At 36.3% G+C, this 26082-nt stretch overlaps 1 protein-coding gene across 3 annotated transcripts in view; it reads right to left on the bottom strand.

Annotated features, from left to right (window-relative positions):
* The window catches only part of STAG1 (STAG1 cohesin complex component), a 401929-nt gene that overhangs the window by 3691 nt on the left and 372156 nt on the right, over positions 1-26082 (bottom strand). For all 3 annotated transcript variants that reach the window (XM_060638731.3, XM_078432318.2, XM_060638735.3), the window contains 6 exons: positions 23294-23442; positions 22445-22573; positions 6833-7038; positions 3246-3420; positions 1021-1131; positions 344-458 (listed from right to left, as the gene is read on the bottom strand). In XM_060638731.3, coding sequence (XP_060494714.1) covers positions 344-458; positions 1021-1131; positions 3246-3420; positions 6833-7038; positions 22445-22573; positions 23294-23442 — 885 coding nt within the window. The remainder of the gene's footprint in view (positions 1-343; positions 459-1020; positions 1132-3245; positions 3421-6832; positions 7039-22444; positions 22574-23293; positions 23443-26082) is intronic.

The raw sequence follows: 26082 nt of genomic DNA, 5'->3' as shown, positions 1-26082 counted from the left end.
TTGCTGTGCTGGAACACACTCTATATATCATCAGACTCCAAGTTAGTTTAAGAGACCAGATGTACACTATACTGAAAGGCAGATCTAGTGAGAGCCCTTTCTCAAAAAGGTAAGGAACCAGTTTCCATTACTGCCAGAAATTTACAATCTGACTGCTTAGAAAGTAAGCTTGAGAAACACAGCTCATCCAAATGCCCTAATAAGGGTGACACTGGTCCTGCCTGCTGCTATTCTATGTTACCACCTCCACACCTCTCTCCTCGGGCTTCTGCAAACAAGAGCATCATCTTACACCGATGCCTTCACATATTTTAAAAGAAGAAAATGTACTGAGTTTCTTTACCAGATCAATAACCATGGTGTCTTCAAATTCTTCATTCATATCTTCTAACTGGCTCCGGGATGACATCATCACATCTTCAAAGATGGGCTCAGCATCTTCCTCCATTAGGCCCCGACTGATAAGGAAAAACCATCGTCAGAAGATTGTTCAGACTCATCGAATGTGGAGTCCTGGCTCTTTCTTATATTAGGTCTTATAATCAATGAAAAGCACATTTTCCAGTTAAAATCCATGGGCTGCACAAACTATGATCCTGAACTACTAAGATAATTAAGGATCATTCATTTGTTTCATTCAAGATTTCATCTCATCAAAAGGAAGTATAATTTAAATGCAATAACAACAAAAGAAGTTAACATTTATTTAGCTATGTGTCAATTCCCACAAAACTATGTGATTGGTAGTATTATCCCATGTTTACAAATGGAGAATCTGAGGCACAGAGGTTTTAGACTTTGCCCAATGCCACACAGCTGGCAAGTGGCAGCACTAGGATTTAAATGCTGAAAGCTTCCGAAGCCCACCCCCTCCATTCCTATTCTACACTGCACAGGAGATCCTGAATTATGATCTTAACTCCTTTTCTAAGACCAAATGTCAAAGGAAACCAGTCATTCCACAAAATGACCAGCATCACATAGTCATTATGTTTTTACAATACTTGATGTAACACTTACACGGCATGCCTTACTCCAGTTCTCACTTTCATGTAGTTCATTCCTGTTCTGTCCTTCCGATTTAAGTCTTCTAATTTCGGCTGGCCTAACCAAGAGATCTGCATCTGAGGACTAAGGGAATAGGAATACATTATTCATTTATGGCAGAAGATGAATTTCGCTCATCAGTCCCATGCTAAGAAAGCCACCGTTGGGTGCCTAATCCCCGAGTATGGGGAGTTAGCTGGATTTACTTGAGTCAAGGGTGAGACAGACCATTACTGAAGGATCTACCTTTGCAGAAATGGCAGTTAGTTGCTCAGAGATGCCTAAGTCTCTAAGAGAAGCTGGCTGTGGCCAGTTGTTAGCTGTAAAGGAAACCAAAGTATGTCACCCCAAAATACTGCTTCTGAGATAAAAGTTATTTTGAGCTGAAGGCAATTAAGAAGTGGTAAACACAGAAAAAGCTCCTTTTCTGCTTAAAGGCAGAATTCTTGTTTTATGGGAGACAGACTCTTATCAACTCAGAGATGGTACCAGAGCAATCTGCAAACAAACCTTCCTACTAGTTAAACTAACCCTTACCTTCCTAGTTGAGGAAAATGTAGACTACATAGTCTCAGTTAAACTATTCCTAGTACAAACCCCTTTGTCTTGTCAATTCTTCAGGCCTTCATTCTCTGCTGAAAGCTCCCCTGGACATGTTAAACACTCAATAAAATGTGTATCCTTTTCTGTTGATCTGTCCATTTAATTTTCAGACCCAGTTAGGGATCCTAAGAGGATTGGATAAAACCTTTCCCTCCCCTACAGGTGCTTAATTCATCAGCTTTGTTCCCCAAATCTCTGCCAAACAAGAGACTGCTTCTGAGACCTCTGTATCCAGCTACTGCCCTGGAACAAGTGTTCCTGCCTGGACAGCCAGTCCCCTAAGGGAAAGAAAGGATGCTGGCCTTGTGGGAAGAGCTCTTCAGAGTTGAACAAGGAAAGTATTAACACATTTTTTTCTCAGTCCTTCTGAAAAAATTTGGAGTCAGGTGCATGCTGGGTCAAATTTTCACCTGTCCTCTATACTTACTGGTACATGGACACTTGCATAAACATGCCTCCTGGGAATTTTACAGGATGTAAACCTTAATGATTTTTAGTAGATAACATCTGTCACATGAGCAGCTGTCTTTATATCATATAGTGTTACCACCTTGATTAAACCTATAAACAAACCTACAGCAGGGAAAGGAAAGTAGACCACAGAGGGGAGGAATTGACAAGTGGTAAAGTCAGGGAAGTAAGACAGGCTGCTCAAATAAGGAAGAATCCACCCTCTAAGAAGCAGGGTGAGAATGTTGGTCATAAGGCAAACTACCCTCTAAGAATGCTGTTACGCAGTGGCTGTCTGACAATGATTATCCTTTTAGCTTTGAAGAAAGGCAGATCCTCTGAGCAAAGAGGCTTTCTGAAAACCCAGGATCTGAAAAATTCTAACATTTCCTCTTTCCATTTCCAACCTGCTAAATTTGTTGATTTTAACTGAGAATTCTCTTTCCCATCAGAGTAAATCACAGCATTTTACCCCAATGAGTAGAAACACAAGAAACTAGAAGAATTACATAGTTGGATAGAAAACAACAAAGAAAAAGTTCTTTTATAGCAAAAGTTGTACCATTATCTTGCCTTTTCCAAAATGTTTGGGGCCATGGTACTAGAAAACATACTAATTACTACTAGCATGGAAAAAGGTAAGACTTTGATTCTCTCTTAGAGAAAAGGCAACTGTTCTCAGAATTTATCAAATATCTTGACAAATACCTTAATCCCTAACAGTTTAAGTTTAAAATATAAACTTGACCAAGACAAAATGCTATTAATGAATGATAAAAGGAATAGTCTATTTGTTTGTTCAGACTAGTACAACCTTAGCAGAGACTCTTAAAGGCTTTCTTTCCAAGGAAGTAACTTGCATGTCTTTTTTGCAAGTCCCTGAGAAAAAACAGACCTGCCCAATGATAATCTGTAAACTCCAACTGAAATCAGCACTTAGTGATGCACCATGCTTTAAAGGTCTTTGGGCTTTGAGTAACTGATATCCACAAGTGTTGGCAGACTTATGTATCTTCTAATACAAATTATTTAGCCTCTGCTTGTGGTTTTTCCTTATGAACTGACCAATAACATGCTTTAAGAAGGTTTTTCTTTCTTTAACAATTAAAGGTTTTATACCAAGAAAATAAATTTTTACTACTTACTTGTGTAAAAAGTCAGGTTCAGAACCATGTTCAGACTCAGGTTCCTGAATCTGTTCTCCCACGGGCCTACTATTCTCCCGCAGTACAGTGGAAGTGAGCTGTGGTGCTGGCAGGGGCCCAGGAGTCTGAATCATGGTGTCAGTCCTGTTTAGCCATGTATTATCCAGACTTTCATCTGTAAAATTCCAGTTAGAGTCACAACATATCATTAGTGGAATGAACTCTGGTAGAAGTTCTAGAACAGACTAGAAGAGCATGGCTTCTGGGTTAAACTGTCTAATTTGAATCCCAGTTATACCACTCGCCTGTGTAACTTTCTGTAAGTTACTAAACTTCCAAAACTCCGTTTGCTTATATATTCTTACATTATCCTCTCTTCTGAATCCCTCCATCTATAAGGATTAATTCAACCACAGGAAGGGAAGAATGGGGCCAGCCAGAGATCCCTCTAACCTTGCTTTACTCAAACAATAAAGGGCCTATTTGCTGGGTCTTAGAGGGGCCCCAGGTAGCAGCACTTAAAGTCTGGTGGGCCTTTACTGACAAATCAGCAAATCCCACTGCACAACTGGGACATTGGTCACTAGAGAAATAACTTTTTTCCAGGCAATTCAATATGGGGATGGGTTAAGAGGCTCACTGTTTTCATGCTTCTAAGTTCTACCTCTTTAGGGAAGCCCTCCTCATTCATCCTACCCAGCCCCCACTTCCCATTCTCCTTTAACTTCTAGAGGAAATAGAATCATTCCTACTTACTAAGGATTTAATTATACACTGGCCTGTGTTGGCAGGTCATCTGTCAACTGTATAGGTTATCTCTTTAATTAAAATTAAATTTTGTCAAGGGACCAGGAAGTGTTTCTTCCTTTTTCTGAAGATCATTCATGAAGATCTGAACAGATTAAAGCATTATTTGCATATGTAAACTATAGCCTGATATAATGTTACATAATTATAAAGTTTCTACCACAAACATTCTAAGTTATTTTCCTAATATGGGAAGACTTAAAAGTATTACTGCTATGCTTTCCCTTCTGAAGAATTAAAAAAAAATTTCAATCACAAAGTACACAGTATGAATCTTATTGTTTTTCTTCCTCCATTAAGTCTCAGAGATGTGTGCATGTTAGGTTCTGTATTTGCTATCAAGCATCCCACCTCTCAGTGTTTCAACAATTGTCAGACATATGTATATGTTCTGGATAGGCTTCTCAGTTCCTGAAAATACTTACCTATTGTCTTGTTAATGTCATTCCAGTGATCTGAAACTCCCTATTGAATCTTTAATCAGCAAAAAGAGGTTTCATCTTCTTTTATTCATACCACTTTTGTTTCAACATTTAATTCCTAACTTTTATCTTCTGCTGCACTTAAAATTTTGTAAAAATGGTACCATTTAGGTTCTTAACGTGGTAAACCCATGTTTCAGCTCTACTACATACCATATTTTACAGAAAATCTTGCCTGATTCATTAAGAGTTTGATCACTCCCTGTATGTACCCAGAAAATCTTTTTGGCCCATCAGAGCACTTCCCTTGCTGAATTAAAATTGCCTGCTTCTGTCTTCCCATCTGTACTATGAGCATTTTTTAAAGTAAGTTTCATGCCTAGCACAGAGCCCAAAATGGGGCTTGAACTCATGACCCTGAGATCAACAGTTAGATGTTTGACTGAGGCGCCCATGAACCCCTGAGCATTTTTATTAATACTTAATCTCCAGCATTTTGCAGGTCTTTGAAAGGCGCTTGGTAAAGACTTGATGAATGAATGACTAACTTCAGGAAGAACTCACTCTTCTTGAGGAGATCCTGCTAACCCCTAAGGGTTCCTCAATGAAAACACTTCTTACAAGGCTTTCTCATCTTTATTCCAAACAGATGAAACTGCTGCCTAAGGATTCTGGGCACATGACCTACGTTAGTCGCTTGGTAAATTTCAACTGACATACAGCAAGTTTTCTTTTTTTCAGTCATTATTTAGAGAGAAGTTTAGGATTCTACACTACAGAGAGGGTTTAGTATTTTCATTCTCTGAACCAAAAGATTTTAAATCCCAAAGACAAAACTTGACACAAAATCTTTAACATTAATTCTGTAAATATTTTTTTCTTTTTTAATTTATATCCAAGTTAGTTAGCATATAGTGCAATAATGATTTCAGGAGTAGAATCCAGTGATTCATCCCCTATGTATAACACCCAGTGCTCATCACAAGTGTCCTCCTTAATGCCCATCACCCATTTAGCCGATCCCCCCACCCACCACCCCTCCAGCAACCCTTAGTTTGTTCCCTGTATTTAAGACTCTCTTATGTTTCCCCCCTCCCTGTTTTTGTATTATTTTTGCTTCCCTTTCCCTATGTTCATCTGTTTGTATCTTAAATTCCACATGTGAGTGAAGTCATACGATATTTGTCTTCCTCTAATTTTGCTTAGCATAATACCCTCTTGTTCTATCCATGTTGTTGCAAATGGCAAGATTTCATTCTTTTTGATTGCCAAGTAATAGTCCATTGTGTGTGTGTGTGTGTGTGTGTGTGTGTGTGTGTATGTATATATATATATATATATACATACACACATACCACATCATCTTTATCCATTCATCAGTCGATGGACATTTGGACTCTTTCTATACTTGGTCTATTGTCGACAGCGCTGCTATAAACATTGGGGTGCATATGCCCCTTTGAAATAACACACCTATATCCTTTGTATAAATACTTAGTAGTGTAATTGCTGGGCTGTAGGGTAGTTCTATTTTTTTTAATGTTTATTTATTTTTGATAGAGTGTGGGCAGGGTCAGAAGCAGAGAGAGAAGAGGGCAGAGAGAGAAGAGGGCAGAGAGAGAGAGGGAGACACAGAATCCGAAGCAGGCTCCAGGCTCTGAGCTGTCAGCACAGAGCCCAACACGGGGCTTGAACTCATGAACCATGAGATCATGACCGGAGTCAAAGTCAAATGCTTAAGTGACTGAGCCACCAGTTGCTCTGAGTTTTCTTAGTTTAAGAGTAATGCTCTAATAAAGCAATTTTTAGTCTTTTTGAATATATGAATAATTACGCATTTTCACATTTTCATGACAGTTCAACTCCTTGTTTCCCACAGTCCATGAGAGTTATAAAACCAGAGTCAGCTATCATTATTTTAATGCACAAGAATAAATTATATTCCTGGGGTAGAAATCGAAAGTTGTTTTGGTCATGTTCAATTTGCTGCACAGGTCTACCCTTAGCTTATCAGAATCTCTTCTATATTAGGATGAATTTTGATAATTAACGTTATGACTACGCCTTATTTTAAATTTTAATGTATTAGAGGGTCTATGATATGGAGATCAATTTTATAAACCTTTGTAATGTTTTCTCTTTTTCTCTGTACGTATCTTTCTCTGTGTTTCATGCTCTTCTAACTTCTTTCTCCTTGACCCTTTTCTGTTCCACTTTGTTCTAACCTTTGAGTATGTGTCAAATATACAAGGAAATAATATGCTTAACAATATTACCTTGCTTCAACAGATCTGTCACTTTATTTACCTTTGCAATAGTAAGCAAACTACTTGTCTCATAGGTTAAAGGTAGACTTACCTTCTACTCGTTTTTTGTGAAGTGGGGGTCGTCCTTTCTTATTCCTTACTGAGGAGGTTTTGCTGCTGCTACTTCCACTGTTAACAGACATCCTATCATCTTCACCTCCAGTGACTAACGAATTTCTATAGGAGATAAGTGGAAGCCATACATCTTCTCTCCTTTCCATCATCTGCTCCGTAAGGAATTTTTCTAGGTATGAATGACTAGAAACACAACAAAGGAAACAGTGATTTTCATAGAAGCACTTCATGTATCACTTATTTAATTTTTTCATAGACTGAGGCTGTCTCTCTGAAAGTTCTGAAGAATTCCTAAGGGTACATATTACACTGTTAACAGTGGTTACCTTTGGAAAAGAGGGATGAGAATGTAAGGTTTTGCTGCACATATTCCTGGAATGCTTTTATTGTTCCAATTTTAGTACATGTGCTGCTGAAGTGAGCACTGGAATGCTTTTAAATAGGTGAATGTATTACTAAGGCTGTGTGTGTGTGTGTGTGTGTGTAGTCCTTCCTAGGCCAATGTTAAAAAAAAAAAAATCAGAAGTTTAGCTCAATAGGTTATTGAATTTTTTTTTAAACTGTTTAAACCAGGGCAGGATTTCTATAATGGTGGAGAGAGGAACTAGGGATATCCTCTTCCCAGCAAAACAATTTTTTAACTGGTGAAAATGATAAAAGACAATCATTTAAAGTCTTTAGAAACCGTCCTAAGGGCACATAGCAAATGGAGAAACATTTATTCAAGAAAATTCCTAAATCTCAGTAAAAACAAGGTTTGTTGCATTTGCATCATAACCTGTTCCCCTCCTTTGTCCCCTCTTCTCCACCACTGTCCTGTGCTATGAAGGCATTACTCCAGGAGCTCTACTCTGGGTAGACATGGATAAGAAGACAGGGTTTCCCTCTTTCTTTCACTTCTCATCCGGAGCTGCCCTGGAAGAAACACTATTCTGGACAGCAGCTGGGAGGAAGGAGGCTTCCTTCTTCCCCATCCTCTACTTGTCAAGTAGTGACTCTCTCTTAGGCACAGCAGGCAGAGACCACCTGGAGGGACAAGCTGACAATGAGGGGTTACCCCTGGTCCCCTGCTCACAGAATAGAGGTGTTATTCTGGGAGAAGAGGGATGCTGTCCCACCCCCAGTTCCTGTTCAATGGCATAAAAGTTCTGCCCAGCAACCAGAGTAGATAAGCCAGAAATTTAAGAGAGAAAATGAGAGAAAAGCTAGCCAAGAAGAGCCCTCCTGGAATCACAGACAATCTTGGAAGTTGGGAAGGCTCTGCACATATGCTTAAGTTGCACCTACTCATGGGCAAAAAGAACAGGGAATGAGGGCAGTGTTGAAATCATTCCCCAGGCCCCACACTGACCTATCAACACAGGGAAGAAGCCTCACTGGCACCAGGGGCTTAAGCACAACTGCTAACCAAATACTAGTTGAACAATAAGCTGCTCTGACCCAAGAGGAACTCTTAGAAAGCCAGACTTAAAGATAAAATCATAGTAGACTATTTTCCAGTTCTGCATGTAAGGAGTTTCAAAGTTGTCATTGCATCCTAACAAGTAAAAAGGTCAACAGACTAAAAAATCAGCAACTTCCTGGATCCATAAGAGAGGAAAATAGCTGTCCCCAAGATTGGGAGATATATGTGAATATAGGAGGCAACAGCTTATTGGAACAAACTCACTAGTGGAAACTAACTTGAGAACCAGTGCTGGAGTAGGAAAACCTGAGCTGTAATTCACAAACTGGGGGTGCCTGGGTGGCTCAGTCCGTTAAGCATCTAACTTCGGCTCAGGTCACGATCTCACTGCTCTGAGTTTGAGCCCCCATCAGGCTCTGTGCTTGATAGCTCAGGGCCTGGAGCCTGCTTCAGATTCTGTGTCTCCCTCTCTCTCTGCCTCTCCCCCATTCATGTTCCGTCTCTTCTTCAAAAATAAACAAACATTAAAAAATTTTAATTCACAAATTGTTGGAGGTTCACTGTGGACAAGTCTGAGAGTTCAAAATTCCAGGAGGACCCTGTCCAGGGTCCAGTCCAGGGGGACCTCCCCATAATATGAGATTTACCTCCAGAAGTTCAACCAGGTTTCCACAGTAAACATTAGAGCAAACTCCTCTGTGCTTCCAGCAAGGGGAGAGGAAAAAGATATCATTTTGAAATCTGCCAGAGTATATTGTTTTTAACAAAGCCTCTCCTCAGGGGAAACTGGTAAAGCAGAGCACAACTTACTGGGATATTACTGGATGTTAACCAATCCGGGGGAAGGGAAATACCAACTCCAGCCCACTCCACCCATTATGTCCCAACTACGGGTTAAGAAAGAAGTGAGAAATACTTGAGGAGTTCGCAGTCCAGAGGCACAGGCTCACTAAGACACAAACCTATAATCTGAGATTATAGATTGCTTCCCCTCCTCCCATACCTCATTACTATATTACTAAAGGTATATTTATAGTAGTTCCTTTTACCCAGTACATCACATCTGCTAATCAAGAAAAAATTATAAGGCATACCAAAAGGCAAAATTACGATTCAAAGGACAGAGCAAACATCAGAATCAGACATGGTAGAAATATGAGAATTATCAGACTGGCAATTTAAAACAACTATGATCAATATGCTAAGGGCTCTAATGGGAAAAGTAGACAGCATGCAAGAACAGATGAGCAACAAAAGCAGACAGATGGAAATCCTAAGAACCAAAAGAAATGCTAGAGATAAAAACTGTAAAAGAAACAAAGAATGCCTCTGATCAGTTTATCAGTAGACTGGACACAGCTGAAGGAAAAGCCTCTGCTCTAGGGGACACAACAACATAATCTTTGAAAACTGAAAGCAAAGAGAATGATGATGGAGGAAACTAGAATATCCAACTATAATACAACTACAAAAGGTGTTAACATATTGAGAATGTCAAGGGGAAGCAAGAAAAGAACAACAGCAACAATAATTGAAAACAGAAATGGCAGGGGTGCCTGGGTGGCTCAGTCTGTTAAGTCATCCAGCTTCGGCTCAGGTCATGATCTCATAGTTTATGAGTTTGAGCCCTGCGTTGGGCTCCTTACTGACAGCTCAGAACCTGGAGTCTGCTTTGGATTCTATGTCTCCTTCTCTCTCTGCCTCTCCCCCGTTCATGCTCTCTCCTTCAAAAATAAACAAAGACAAAAATTAAAAAAACAAACAAACCCAGAAATGGCAGAGAATTTTCCCAAATTAATGTCAGATACCAAGCCACAGATCCAGGAAACTCAGAGAATACCAAGCAGGATAAAATGACAGAAGAACTATATCTAAGCATACTGTTTTCAAACTATAGAAAATCCAAGGCAAAGGAAAAATCCTGAAAGAAGCCAGAGGAAAAAAAATGCTTCACACACAGGGGAATAATGATATGAATTATACCTAACTTCTCAGAAACCATGCAAGCAAGAAAAGAGTGGAGTAAAGTGTTAAGAGAAAAACCCCACCAAACTAAAATTCTGTGCCCTACAAAACTCTCCTTCAAAGTGAAGGAAAAATGAAGACTTTCTCAGGCAAATAAAAATTGAGAGAATTTGTTGCCAGTAGACCTGCTTTCCAAAATTTGTTAAAATAAGTGCGTTAGAGTGAAGGAAAGTAATATAGGTCACAGACATGAATCTATATAAAGTAAGGAAGAACAATGAAGAAGGAATAAGTGCAGGTAAAATAAAAACTTAAAATTTTAAAAAATATTTATTTATTTTTGTGAGAGAGAGAAAGAGAGAGGGAGCGAGCATGCAGGGAGGGACAGAGAGAGAGGGAGACACAGAATCTGAAAAAAGGCTCCAGGCTTTGAGCTGTCAGCACATAGCCCAGCGCGGGGGTTAAATTCATGACCCATGAGATGGTGACCTGAGCCGAAGTCTGAGGCTTAACTGAGCCACCCAGGCACCCCTAAAATAAAAACTTTTATTTTTCTTAACTGATCTAACAAAGGAAATTTTTGTTCAAAATAACACCAACAATGTATTTGATTATGTATGCTTATGTATATATCACGTATATGCATAGATATATATGATTACATATGCTTATATATTAAATGAAAAGAATGACAGCAATGATACAAGGGACAGGAGGGAGAAATTAGGATTATTTTGTTATTATAAGGTACTCATACTATTCATGAAGTGATAGAGTACTATTTAAAAGTGGATTTGGATTAATTGTAAATGCACATTGCAAATTTTAGGGCAACCACTTAAAAAAAAGTATCAATATGCTAAGAAAGTAGAACAAATGGTATCATAAAATGCTTAATTAAAACTTTTTACAAACAGCAGAAAAAGAGTGGAAGACAAAAAAATAAGAGCAACAAACAGAAATAGTAAGGAATATGGTTAGGTATTAATCCAACTGTATTAATAATCAATCTGAACATCAATGGTATAAAAGTGCACCAAGTAAAAGATTGCCAGAGTGGATCAAAAAACATGACCTAAGTATAGGCTGCCTACAAAAAATCCACTTTAAATGTAAAGACATATAAAATAAAAGTAAGTAAATGGATGGAAAAAGTTATACCATGCAAACACTAATCAAAAGAAACCAAGAGTAGTTATATTAATTTCAGAGCAGACTTCAAAGTACAGAAAGTTATCAGGGATAAAGAAGGGTATTACATAATGATAAAGGAGTCAGTTCTCCAAAAAAGGTAATAATTCTTACCATGTATGTGCCTTAAAACAGAGCATCAAACTATGTGAGGCAAAACTAATTGTAAAGAGAAACTGCAATTAGAAATACATGAATCCACTATCACAGTTGGAGACTTAATCCTCTATCAGAAATGGACAGATTCAGTAGCCAGAAAAATCAGTAAGGACATAGTTGAAATCAAATACACCATCAGTCAAGTGGATATAATTAACATCTACAAGACTAATCCTATCCAAAAGCAGAATACGTATTTTTTTCAAATTCACCTGTAACATTCACCAAGAGATCACATTTTAGGTCATAAAACACATCTTTTTTTTTTTTTTTTTAATGTTTTTACTTATTTATTTTGCAAGTGAGGGAAGGAGGGCGAGAAAGCGAGCCCATGCACTCAAGCAGGGGAGGGACAGAGAGAGAATCCCCAGAAGGCTCTGAGGTGTCAGTGCAGAACCCAATGTGGGGTTTTGATCTCAGGAACTGTTATATCATGACTTGAGCCAAAATCAAGAGTTGGACGCTCAACAAACTGAGCCACCAAGGCACCCCAGTCACAAAACACATCTTAACAAATTTAAAAGAACAGAAATCATACAATGTCTGCTCTTAGATCACAATGGAATTAAACTAGAAATCAGTATCAGAAAGATACATGGAGATTAAAGAATACACTTTAACACATGATACAAAGAAGAAATCCCAAGGGAAATTTTAAATGGAAATGAAATGAAAATAATAGCACTTCAAAATTTGTGTAATGCAGTGAAAGCAATGGTTAGAGGGAAATTACAGCATTGAATGCACATATCAGAAAAGAAAAATCCAAAATCAATAATCTAGAAGCTTCTACCCTAGAAAACTAGAAAAAGATGACCAAATTGAATCCAAAGTGAAAGAAAAGAAACACTAAAAATTAGAGTAGAAATCAATGAAATTAAAAACATAAAGCAATACATAGTATCAGCAAATCAAAAGCTGGTTCTTTGAAAAGATCAATAAAATTGATTAGTCAGCCTAAAAGAGTTGGGGGGAAGAGAAGCTACAAATTATTAATACCAGAAATTAAAGAGAAAACATCATTACAAATCCTACGGACATTAACAGGAGAATAAAGGAATACTATAAACAAATCTGTGCCTGCATATTTGATAATCCAGATGAAACAGACCAATTCCTTGAAACACACAACTTGCCAATTTCACACAAGAAGAAATGGACAATCTGAAAAGGCCTATATCTATTAAATAAATTGATTCAATAACTAATAACTTTCCAAAGCAGGAAGCACCAAGCTCAAATGAGTTAACTGGTGATTCTACCAAATGTTTAAGGAATAAACCTACCAATTCTCTACAGTCTCTTTCGGATGACAAAAGCAGAAGCAGTACTTTCTACCTCATTCTACGAGGCCAGCATTATCCTAATACCAAAATCAGACAAAGATATTACAAGAAAACTACAGACTAATTATCTTCGTGAATATAAAGCAAAAATCCTCATCAAAATATGAGCAAACTGAATCCAACAATGTACTGAAAAATAAATATATACACTATGATCAAGTGGGATGTAACCCAGGTATGCAAAGCTGGTTCAACACTTGAAAATCAATTAATATATTCTATCACATCAACAGGCTAAAGAAGAAAAATCAGTATCTTATCAATAAATATAGAAAAAGAATTTGACAAAACACAACACCAATCCTTGATAAAAACTCTCACTAAATCAGGAATAAAAGGGGATTTTCTCAATTTGATAAATACAATCTACAAAAAACCGTATAGCTAACATGCTTAATGGTGAAAAACTTGAAGATTTCCCAGTAAATCAGGTATAAGACAAGAATGTCCCTGCTCACCAATCCTTTTCAACACTGTACTGGAAATTCTAGTTAATTCAATAAGACAAAAAAGGAAATATAAAGTATACAGAGTAGGAAGGAAGAAATCAGTTATTATTTGCAGATGACACGATTGTCTATGTACAAAATCCTAAAGAACTGACAGAAAATCCCTCCTGGAACTAACATGCAATTGCAGCAAGGTTGCAGGATACAAAGTTACAAGTGGAATTTGAAATTAAAAACATAAAGCCATTTACATCTGCACCCCTGAAAATGAATTAAGATATAAATCTAACAAAAAATATACAATACCTATATGAGGAAAACTACAAAACTGATGAATGAAATGAAAGAACTAAATATATGGAGACACATTCCATGTTCATGCCTACAAAGACAAAGTACTAAGTCAGTTCTTTCTAACTTGATCTATATAGTCCATGCAGTTCCAACCAAAATCTCAGCAAGTTATTTTGTGGATATTGACAAGTGGATTCTAAGTTTTATATGGAGAGGCAAAAGACCCAGAATAGCCAGTACTGAGGGAGAGCAACTAAGTTCGAAGACTGACACGATACAATTGTAAAACTTACTATAAAGCTAAAGTAAAATCATTTTGCAAAATATAAGTATACCATCATCATACTGTATACCTTAAACTTATACAATGCTATATGTCAAATTTATCTCAATAAGGCTGGAAAAATGAGAAAAAAATCTATAGTAACTAAGATAGTGTGGTACTGGCCAATGAATAGACATATAGATCAAAGGAACAGAAAAGAGAACCCAGAAACAGGCCCACATAAATATAATCAACTGATCTTTGTGACAAAGGAGCAAAGGTAATAAAATGGAGTAAAAGCAGTCTCTTCAATAAATGAACAACTGGATGTGCAAAGCAAATAAATGAGTCTAGACACAGAGCTTACGTTGTTCACAAAAACCAACTCAAAATGGATTATAAACCATTTTGTAAATGTAAAATTTATAAATGTAAAATGTAAGACTATAAAACTCCTACAAAATAATATAGGAGAAAACCTAGATAACCCAGGGTATGGCAATGACTTTTTACAACACCGAAGGCAGGGTCCCTGGAATAATAATTGATAAGGCAGAGTTAATTAAAATTAAAAACTTCTGTTCTGCAAAAGACACTGTCTAGAGAAAGAGAAGACAACCACAGACTGGGAGAAAATATTTGCAAAATACATATCTGATAAAGGAATTGCTATCTAACATATAGAAACAACTCTTAAAACTCAACAATAAGAAAACAAACAACCTAATTTAAAAATGGGCTACACATCTGAACAGATACCTCACCAAAGAAAATATACAGATGGCAAATTAAGCACATTAAAAGTTGCTCCACATCATATGTCATCAAGGAAATGCAAAATTAAAATAAGACACAACTAGGGGCACCTGGGTGGTTCAGTGGGTCAAGTGTCTGACTTCAGCTTAGGTCATGATCTCAGTTTGTGAGGTCAAGCCCCGTGTCGGGCTCTGTGCTGACTGCTTGGGGCCTGGAGCCAGCTTCTGATTCTGCATCTCCCTCTCTCTCTGCCCCTCCACCACTCACGCTCTGTTTCTCTCAAAAATAAACATTAAAAAAAATTAAAAAAAAAATAAGACACAACTATACACCTATTAGAATGGCCAAAATCTGAAACAATGACAACACCGAATCCTGGTGAGGATGTGGAACAAAAGAAACTCTCATACATTGCTGATAGGAATAGAAAATGGTACAGAAACTTTGGAAGATAGTTTTGCAGTTTCTTATAAAACTAAACACACTCTTACCATGTGATCCAGCAATCACAAGCCTTAGTATTTACCCAAAAGACTTAAAAATTTAAGTCCTTACAATTACCTACACAGGGATGTTTATATCAGCTTCATTCATAATTGCCAAAATTTGGAAGCAACCAAGATGTCCTTCAGTAGGTAAATGGCTAAATCAATTGTGGTATTTCTAGACAATGGTATAATTCTCAACATGAAAAAGAAATGAGCTTAACAAGCCATGAAAGGACATGGAGGAACTTTACACGCATATTACACTAAGTGAAAGAAGCTTATCTGAAAAGGCTACATACTTTGTGATTCCAACCATATAACATTCTGGAAAAGGCAAAACTATGGAAACAGTAAAATCATCAGTGGTTGCTAGGGTTTTGGTGATGAGAGGAAAGATGAACAAGCACAGCACAGAGGATTTTTAGGGAAGTGAATAAAATACTCTGTATGATTCCATAATGATGGATGCATGTCATTATACATTTGTCTAAACCCACAGAATGTACTTCAAGAATGAACTATAATGTAACCAATCATGAACTTTGGCGATTATGATATGTCAAGGTAGGTTTATCAATTATAACAAGTGTATCATCTTGGTGGTAGATGCTGATAATGGGGAGACTATACATGTGTAAGGGCAGAGTGATACATGGGAATTCTCCTTACCTTCCCCTCAATTTTGCTGTGAACCTAAAACTTCTCTAAAAATTAAGCTTAATCAAATCAAATCAAATCAAATCGTTCTCTGTTAGTTTGGAAGACTGCACATACCCAAGGCTGCCCCTTCTCAGGAGCAATGAGAGAGGGAACTTCCAAGCTGCTAGTCTTCTGGCTGACTGTGGAGCAAAATAACACCCCTGAATTGTGACAGCAGTCTTCAAGCGACACACACAACAAAGAGTAAAAAGTAAAAACCTAAATGGCCAAGGAGGTTTAAGCACAACCTTTGATTAATGAGTCTAATGCTGACATAGGCTTGACTCCTAGGAATTCAAGCCAAATGATAAAAAAAAAAAAAAAAAAAAAAGGGGAAAAATCTGAGTAGGGATAGCAGAGGCTGCACACTGTAAGAGAAATAGACTTCATAGTTTGTTCATCCAAATCTCTAAACAAATGACCCAGCAAACAACATCAATCTCTAGGGGTGCAGCGAATTGGTATGAAGTGTACCTAAATTATTTCACAACGTATCATGTATGCAACATATTATCTAAATTGTTCAGTTTTAAACAAAAAATTATGAGACATGCAAAGAAATAGGGAAATATGACCTACATGTAGCAGTAAAAAAGTGAGCAATAAAAACAGTGGCCCATAAAGATTGCAAAGCAATATTTTAAATATGTTCAAAGAACTAAAAAAATATATACATAAGGAATGAAAAATATGTCACTATCTCATTAAATAGAGAATAAGAAGAATAAAAAGAAATGATAAAAAGAGAACAAATGGAAATTTTGCAGTTGTAAATTACAATAACAAATTAAGAATTCTCTATGGGGCTCAACAGATTTGAACTGGCAGAATAAATAGTTGGTAATCTTGAATATACATCAGTAGAAATTATGTATTCTGAAGAGCAGAGAGAAAGAATAAAGAAAAATGAACAGAGCCTCAGAAATGTGCGATACCATTAAGTGCACTGATAGGTGTAGTGGAAATACCAGGAGAAGAAAGGAGTAGAAATGCATTTAAAGATATAATAGAAAAAAAAAAAAAGATATAATAGTTAATACTTCCAAATTTGGTGAAAAACATTAATCTACACATTATCAAAGCTCAACAAAGTCCAAGCAAGATAAATTCAAAAAGACCCACACCCCGATGCATCATAGGCAAAATGCTAAAAGCTAACACTAAAGGAAAACTCTTGAAAGAAGAGCAAGTAACTCATGATTTCTCATCAGATGCAATGGAGGCCAGAAGTCAGTGGGACAGCATCATCAATGTACTGAAAGTAACACACTATCAAATCAGAATATTTTATCTAGCAAAACTCTATTTCAAAGCTAAAGATAAAATAAAGACACTCCTAGAAGGAATAAAAATAGAGAATTAGTTGCTGGCTGACCTGACTTAAAAGAAACAATAAAAGATGTTCTTCAGGCTGAAAGCAAATGATGCCAGAGAATACACATGAAAAAACAAAGAGAGCTAAAAGGTAATTATTAAGTAGTTATGAAGGCCAATATAATTGCATATTTATTCTTTTCACTAATTTAAACAAGAATTGTATAAAATAATATGTATCACTGTATTGTTGAGCCAATAACATAGAAATGTAATATATTTGATAATAAATACAAAAGAAATAGGTGGGAGCAAAGATATATTAGTGTAAGGAAATGATGCCAGATGGTATATCAAATCCACAGAAAGAAATGAGGAGAACCAGAAAGGGCAAATAAGATTAATAATATAACAGGCCCCTGGGTGGCTCAGTCAGTTAAGTGTCCAACTTCAAGTCAGGTCACAATCTCATGGTTTGTGAGTTTGAGCCCACATCGGGCTCTGCTGTCAGAGCAGAGCCCACCTCGGATCCTCTGTCCCACTCTGTCTCTGCCCTGCCCCCACTCACACTCTCTCTCAAAAATAAATAAACATTAAAAAAAAGGTTACTATAACAAACTCTATAATAAATGTATACTTGGCTCCATTTCTTCTCTCAGTGTATTTAAAAGACATACAATTATATCAAATATAATTATAATGATGTGTTGTTGGGTGTGTAACATATTTAGATGCAGTATGTGTAACAATAATGACACAAAAAAGAATAGAAATGGAGCTATATAGGGGCACCTGGGTAGCTCAGTCAGTTAAACATCCGACTTCAGCTCAGGTCACGATCTCACGGTTCATGGGTTCGAGCCCCGCGTTGGGCTCTGTGCTGACAGCTCAGAAGAGCCTGGAGCCTGCTTCAGATTCTGTGTCTCTCTCTCTGTCCCTACCCTACTCATGCTCTGTCTCTCTCTCTTTCAAAAAAATAAATAAACATTAAAAAAAGAAAAGAAAAGCTATATAGAAGTAAAGTTTTTATATTTCCCTAGAGTAAATTTGAAGAAATTTTGATAAGATGTATATTTTAAGGCCTACATAAACCCACTAAGGACATAACTAAAAAAGTACAATTAAGTAATTTTGAAGTAAGGGACACCTGGGTGTCTCAGTCAGTTGGGTGTCCAACATGATCTCATGGCTTGTGAGTTCAAGCCCTACAGTGGGCTCTGTGCTGACAGCTCAGAGTCTGCTTCAGATTCTGTCTCCTCCATATCTCTCTGCCCCTCCCCTGCTCACACTCACTCACACTCTCTCTCAAATATAAACATTAAAAAGAAAAAAATTTTAAATAATTTGGAAGTAAAATGTTACACTAGAAAATATCCACTTAATATAAAAGAAGTCATGGCCAACTAATCTTTGACAAAGCAGGAAAGAATATCCAGTGGAATAAAGATAGTCTCTTCAACAAGTGGTGCTGGGAAACCTGGACAGCGACATGCAGGAGAATGAACCTGGACCACTTTCTTACACCATACACAAAACTAAACTCAAAATGGGTGGAAGACCTAAATGTAAGACAGGAAGCCATCAAAATCCTAGAGGAGAAAGCAGGCAAAGACCTCTTTGACCTTGGCCACAGCAACTTCTTACTCAACATGTCTCTGGAGGCAAGGTAAACAAAAGCAAAAATGAACTATTGGGACCTCATCAAAATAAAAAGCTTCTGCACAGCCAAGAAAACAACCAGCAAAACTAAAAGGCAACTGACAGAATGGGAGAAGATATTTGCAAATGACATATCAGATAAAGGGTAGTATCCAAATCTATAAAGAACTTCTCAAACTCATCACCCAAAAAAACAGATAATCCAGTGAAAAAATGGGCAAAAGACATGAACAGACACTTCTCCAAGGAAGACATCCAGATGGCCAACCAACACATGAAAAAATGCTCAACATCACTCATCATCAGGGAAATACAAATCAAAACCACAATGAGATATCACCTCACATCTGTCAGAACAGTTAACATTAACAACTCAGGCAACCACCGATGTTGGCAAGGATGCAGAGGAAGAGGATCTCTTTTGCATTGCCGGTGGGAATGCAAACTGGTGCAGCCACTGTGAAAAATAGTATGGAGGCTCCTCAAAAAATTAAAAATAGAACTACCCTATGATCCAGCAATTGCACTAGTAGCTATTTATCCAAAGTATACAGGTGTGCTGTTTCAAAGGGGCACATGCACCCCAATGTTTACAGCAGCACTATCAACAATAGCCAAAGTACGGAAAGAGCCCAAATGTCCATCGATGGATGAATGGATAAAAAAGATGTGGTATATATATACAATGGAGTATTATTCAGCAATCAAAAATAATGAAATCTTGTCATTTGCAACAATGTGGATGGAACAAGAGGGTATTACCCTATGTGAAATTAGAGAAAGACAAATATCATATGACTTCACTCACATGAGGACTTTAAGATACAAAACAGATGAACATAAGGGAAGGGAAGCAAAACTAATATAAAAACAGGGAGGGGGACAAAACATAAGAGACTCTTAAATACAGAGAACAAACAGGGTTGCTGGAGGGCTTGTGGGAGGGGGGATGGGCTAAATGGGTAAGGGCATTAAGGAATCTACTCTTGAAATCATTGTTACACTATATGCTAACTTGGATGTAAATTAAAAAATAATTTTAAAAAATATATAAAAAAGGCAATAAGGGAGGAAATAGCAAAAATAGATCTATAGAAGCAAACAGTATAATGGCAGAAAGTGAAGTGTCTGACTCTTGATCTCAGCTCAGGTCTTGTTCAATCCCCACAGTGGGCTCTGTGCTGGGTGTGAAGCCTACTTAGAGAAAAAAAAAACAAACAACAACCCAAAACATGATCAAACTACACTCTATCTATAAGAAGCAGAGTTTACATTCAAAGACAAAAAGCCAGAAAGTGAAAGGATGGAAAAAAAGTATACCATGCAAACAGTAAATAAAATACAACTGGAGTGGTTATATTAGTATCAGACAAAATAGAATAAGACAAAAGTTACTAGAGCCAGGGAATGACATTTTATAATGCTATTTAAGAGTCAATCCATCAGGAAGGCACAAGTATACACATAAATACACCTAACAAAAGGGCTAGCCTCAAAAGGCATGAAGCAAAAAATCGACAAATTTGAAAGGAAAAATAACAATTCAGTAATAGTTGAGGAGACTTCAATACCCCACCCTCAATAATGGATAGAACTAGACAAAATATTAACAAAGAAATAGAAGACTTGAACAACGCTATTAAAAAAAAAAAACAAAACCAACCATATGCCACCTGACCTAACAGATACCTCAACACCACTGAACACCAGCAGAAGAATACATATTCTCCTGAAGTACATATGGAACATTCTCTAGAATAGACCATATATTGGTCTATAAAACAAGCCTGAATAAATTTGAAAGGATAAAATTATACAAAGCATGTTCTCGGGGCATGTGGGTGGCTCAGTTGGTTAAGCGTCCAACTTCGGCTCAGGTCATGATCTTACAGTTCGTGCCGGCTGCTCAGAGCCTGGAGCCTGTTTCAGATTCTGTGTCTCCTCTCTCTCTTCCCCTCCCCTGCACACTGTGTCTCTTTCTCTCAAAAAAATGAATAAAACATTAAAAAAATTAATTAAAAAAATTCATGTTCTCTAACCACAATGTAATGAAATGAGAAATCAATAACCGAAGGAAAATTTGGAAATTCACAAATATGTGGAAATTAAATAAAATACTCCTTAATAACTAAGATAAAAGAATACATCACAAAGAAAATGAGAAAGTCACTGAGATGAATGAAAACATAAATGCAACATATCAGAATCTGTAAGATGCAACTAAAGTAATGCTCAGAGGAAAATGTATATCTGTAAATGCCCAGAATAAATAAGTTTTCAAACTAACCACCCCCCCCCCCACACACACACAAATACCCAACATCACTCATTCTCTATCATATTATTCTATTTCAGTGCCTGAGACTCTTGTTCCTATTTTATGTTGTGTCTCCCTTACATTAGAAACTTTGTATTGTTCGCTGCCTGGGCATACTAGAATAACAGTTATACAACAGTACCTGACCATATTGTTTAATAAATCTTTTTTGACCAAATGAAGTCGGCATCTCTCCTTAGAATTATCACTCATATTCATATGATTTTTAACTGTCTCTCCAAATTTCTGTTTATTTAGCATTATTACAACTGATATACCTTTCTACCAAATTCATAAAATTCAGTATCCCATCAATATTTTTTATGAAAACTGCATATATTACTTCTTTAAACTATTATCAGTTATCAAAAATAAAAAAATAGAAAAATAAATCAATCTTCTTGGACCAAGTCAAATAAAAAATTCAGTTTACCTTTGAACATGGATTTGAATTGTGCACGTCCACTTAAATGTGGATTTTTTTTCAATACACTACATACCATAAATATATTTTCTCTTATGACTTTAACATTTTCTTTTCTCTAGCTTACTTTATTATAAGAAAGCATAAAATACATATAACATATGAAAGATGTTAACTATTATCGGTAAGGCTTCTAGTCATTAATAGGCTACAAATAGTTAAGTTTTTGGGAAGTCAAAAGTTACACAGTACAGCATAGAGGGTATAGTCAATAATACTGTAATAATGTTGTATCATGACAGTTACTAAATTTACCATGGTGAGCACTGTGTTATGTATAGAATTCCTGAGTCACTATGTTATATACCTGAAACTAACATAATATCGTATGTCAACTATATTTAAGTAATAAAAAATAACATTAAAAAAGTGTGAAATTTAAAATTTAATAAATACCCTTTTATTTTAAATTAAAAAAAAGTTAAAACACGATTTTTGATTGTGAGGAGGTCTGCACCCCTAACCCATGTTGTTCAAGAGTCAACTGTAAAACTAAAATATAATTAATGTAAGAGGAAAAAAGAAAGGGTTACACAATGGCTAAGCCAATGTTCCTACTTCTTTGAATTGTGGAATAAGAAAAGAAGTCATTGCCCACTTACTCAATTTAATCTTGCAAATTCTGGAGTACTAAAGGTGAACAGTGAAAGAACAATTATACAGATGCTTGCAAGAAAACTATGGTTCCTTAAAACAATCAGCATATGTTATCAACAGTAATTATATCTAGATGACTAACATTTTTCCAAAAAATAAAACATTTAAAATTACAAGGGTATCATGATGAAAGTAACTTACACAGTCTTTTTGTCCTGTCGAAGAAGTTTAGAAGAAAATTCACTTAATACTTCCAGGAAAGCCAGATTAGGAGGGGGATATTCTTGTCCTTTCTGATTTTGGTATTTAAAGGCAAACTCTATGCCATCCCTGAAGTAAAAGAAAATAACATCTTATTTTTCCAGATAAGTAGTGTAGTTCTCTCAATGGGCTAGAATTTCAAAGTAGTTGAAAAGGCAGGAAAATCATCACTGAAGGAAGTAAAATCCGATAAATTTGAAGGGCAAAACAATGTTAATTTGTATGACATACATATCTATTAGTATTCTATTATTTACAGTAGAAAAGTATTAGTTGTAGCAAATAATATGAAAAATAGCTGAATAACCACAAAGCTAAATTCCTGTATGTATCTTATAGGGGTAACACAATACCCTGGAAAGGGCATTAGATTGTCAGAAACTTTGGTTCTCAGAGTTGGGTCACGGGACCAAGCAGCTATATGAGGTATTTAAACGTAAGGTATTTAACATTTTCTGTCATTCAGTTTTTAGTTATGAAATAAAGTTGACCAAATTAGTACAGTGTTTTTAAACCCATGTCTCCTATAACATTTTCTCACTGACCAGATATTTTGTTAAATTTTACTTTCTATTCTTTATAAATGACAAAATAGAGAGTTGAAGTATTTTTCAAATTCAAAAGGCCCTCCTAGTTGAGAATAACTAGATGACACAACCTCTGAAGTTATTGTAACTTAAAAATTCTATCATTTGTCACTTTAAAAATGGGTCAAATAACATTTATTTCAGTTAAATTCCAGTAAAACTAAATTCTTTATAACATAAAGGGTTTATTCAGCTCACTCACTTGTGAAGTGTGGCAACTGCTTCTCGTGTCTTGATCTGATCCAGTCCGAACGTAAGGGCAAAACGACGTGCCAGTTCTTTAATGCCACTGACATGGGCAGATGTCCTATCTAGATTGGGACCTTGCTCTTGGACAAGTTCATTAAACAACTGGTTGAAAGAAAAAAAGAGGAAAAATCTACAGCTAAGAAATATTTATTTCATTTATTATCAGAATAGGTAATATAATTTAAAAATATTTAAAAGGCACATGTTAAAATTTCCCTCCTTATATTTAACCATAGTCACACTGTTCCCCTTCTCCAAGTCATCTACCATTACTAATTTCTTGAGCTCATTTTCATGCTAGTTGTGTGATTAAATGTGAACAGGAATTTCTTTTTTTTTTTTTTAAGTTTCTTTATTTATTTTGCAAGAGACAGAGACAGCACGTGTCGGGGAGGGGCAGAGACAGAGAAACCCACACAAGCTCATACAGCCCATGCTGCCAGAGCAGAGCTTGACGTGAGGCTTGAACTCATGAAACTAGGAGGTCATGACCTGAGCCAAAAGCAAGAGTTGACACTTAACCGACTGAGCCACCCAGGTGCCCTAGGACTTTATTTCTTTTTAACAAAAAAATAATGTATTTTAGGCTGGGGGAAAAGAAATATGCTTATAGAAATATACTTTATATTCATAAACATTTACGTATTCTTTTTGTTGTTTCATAAGGATGGCAATATACGATATATGCGGTTCAGAATGTTGGTTTTTTTCACTGATTATATCTTTAGACAAGAACACTATGTAAAAAAAGACATTTGGATATATGGGGTGATTTTTCCTACCCACCAACAAAATATACAAAAAGGTTCTTAAGCTGGGTGGAGGGATTTTATAAATTACACATAGATTGCACATATTGTATCAAAATAACAACAACCAAATAAATCTGGAGTACTAAAGAATATAAAAGCTATCATCATTCTACCACCAAGATCAGACACTTAAATTTATCTATACATATCTGTCTTCCCTATAAGATACGAATAGTCCAGGCTTTCATCTAAAGCCACTCCCTACTTATTTACTAGATCTCACTCCATTTTACCTATTTAGCAATTTTGCTTTCATGCTTACTGCTCTGTCCTGCATCCTTAACTATTCCCTCTCTACTACCTGCATGCATCTTAAAAAGAAACCAACATAAAAAAAAAAAAAACAACCCATAACTTAACTCTATCTCCTATGTCAGCTAGTAATGCATCGTTTTGATTCTCTCTATGGCAAAGATCCTAAAAAGGATTGTTTACATTGTTTTTCTTCACCTCCTCACTCCCAATCTCTCAGTTCACTCTAATCATACCATTCCATTGAAATGGCTCTTCTAGTAATTATGTTGTCCACCTTCTCATTTTCTTCACCAACAGAGTGTCATGACTAGAAACAGCAGGTCTTCAAAAGATTTTCAAATTTATTTACAGATAATTACTTATAAATTTTTAAACTTCAAAATGTTTTCAGAAATGGTTGTACACAATAGCCTTAAATTTTAAAATGTATACTTAAAATGAATACAAAAAATATCTCTTTGTGCAAAATTCAAGTAATATAAAAATAAAAGTTCTCCTTCCTCTGTCCCATTAAATATTATTCTTCTCTCCAAAGGTAATTTATGTTAAAGTTTCAAGGTTTTCTAGACTAGTTTAGACACACCAATATATCACATACACAAAACTTCTAATATAAATGGTACTATCCTATATATTTTGTCCTGAAACTTGCTCCGTTTTTTCCCGCTTTTTCAAGTTGTTATTTAAATTCCAGTTAGCTAACAGAGGGTGTAATACTAATTTTAGGTGTAGAATTTAGGGATTCATTACTTACATACAACTCCCAGTGCCCATCACAACGAGTGCCCTCCTTACTACCCATCACCCATTTAAGCCATCCCCCCGCCTACCTCCCCTCCATCAACCCTCAGTTTGTTCTCTGTTAAGAATCTGTTTTGTTTCTTAAATTCCACATGAGAGAAATCATATGGGGTGTCTCTCTGACTTGTTTCGCTTAGCATGATGGTCTCTAGCTCCATCCGCACTACTGCAAATGACAAGATTTCACTCTTTTTTATGGCTAAGGAATATTCCATTGTTTATTTTTGTGTGTGTGTGTGTGTGTGTGTGTGTGTGTACCTCTTTGAATGTGCGTGTCTCTTTCAATTAGTATTTTTGTATTCTTTGGGTAAATACCTAGTAATGCAATTGCTGGGTATTGGACAGTTTTATTTTTAACTTTTTGAGGAACCTCCATACTGTTTTCCAGAGTGGCTGTACCAGTTTGGATTTCCACCAACAGTGCATGAAGCTTCCCCTTTCTCCAAAACTTGCTATTTTCCACTTAATATTTTGTCTTAAAACTTTTAGCTACTTCAGAGTTGCACACTTTAACCATTCTTCTGCTGAATCTCCAATCTTTCAATATTATAGACTGCTACAATAAAACATATTTTACATACATATCTTTGTGTGTACCTGCATGTACCTCTATAGATACCTAGCAGCAAAAAGTGACTTTTAAAAGGAGTATTTATCTTCAATTTTGATATATTCTGCAAAATTGTATTTCAAGAAGGCAATAGAATTTTCTTAAAAAAAAATTTTTTTTTTAAGTTTACTTCATTTATTTTTAGAGAGAGAAAGAGAGAGAGCACGGGAGGGGCAGAGAGAGAGAATCCCAAGCAGGCTCTATGCTGACAGTCATGTGGGGCTCAAACTCACGAATTGTGAAATCATGACCTGGACTGAAATC

The sequence above is a fragment of the Panthera onca genome, chromosome C2, assembly GCF_046562875.1.
Source record: "Panthera onca isolate mPanOnc1 chromosome C2, mPanOnc1 haplotype 2, whole genome shotgun sequence".
Classification (NCBI taxonomy): domain Eukaryota; kingdom Metazoa; phylum Chordata; class Mammalia; order Carnivora; family Felidae; genus Panthera; species Panthera onca.
This window is presented reverse-complemented; position numbering and strand designations above follow the sequence as displayed.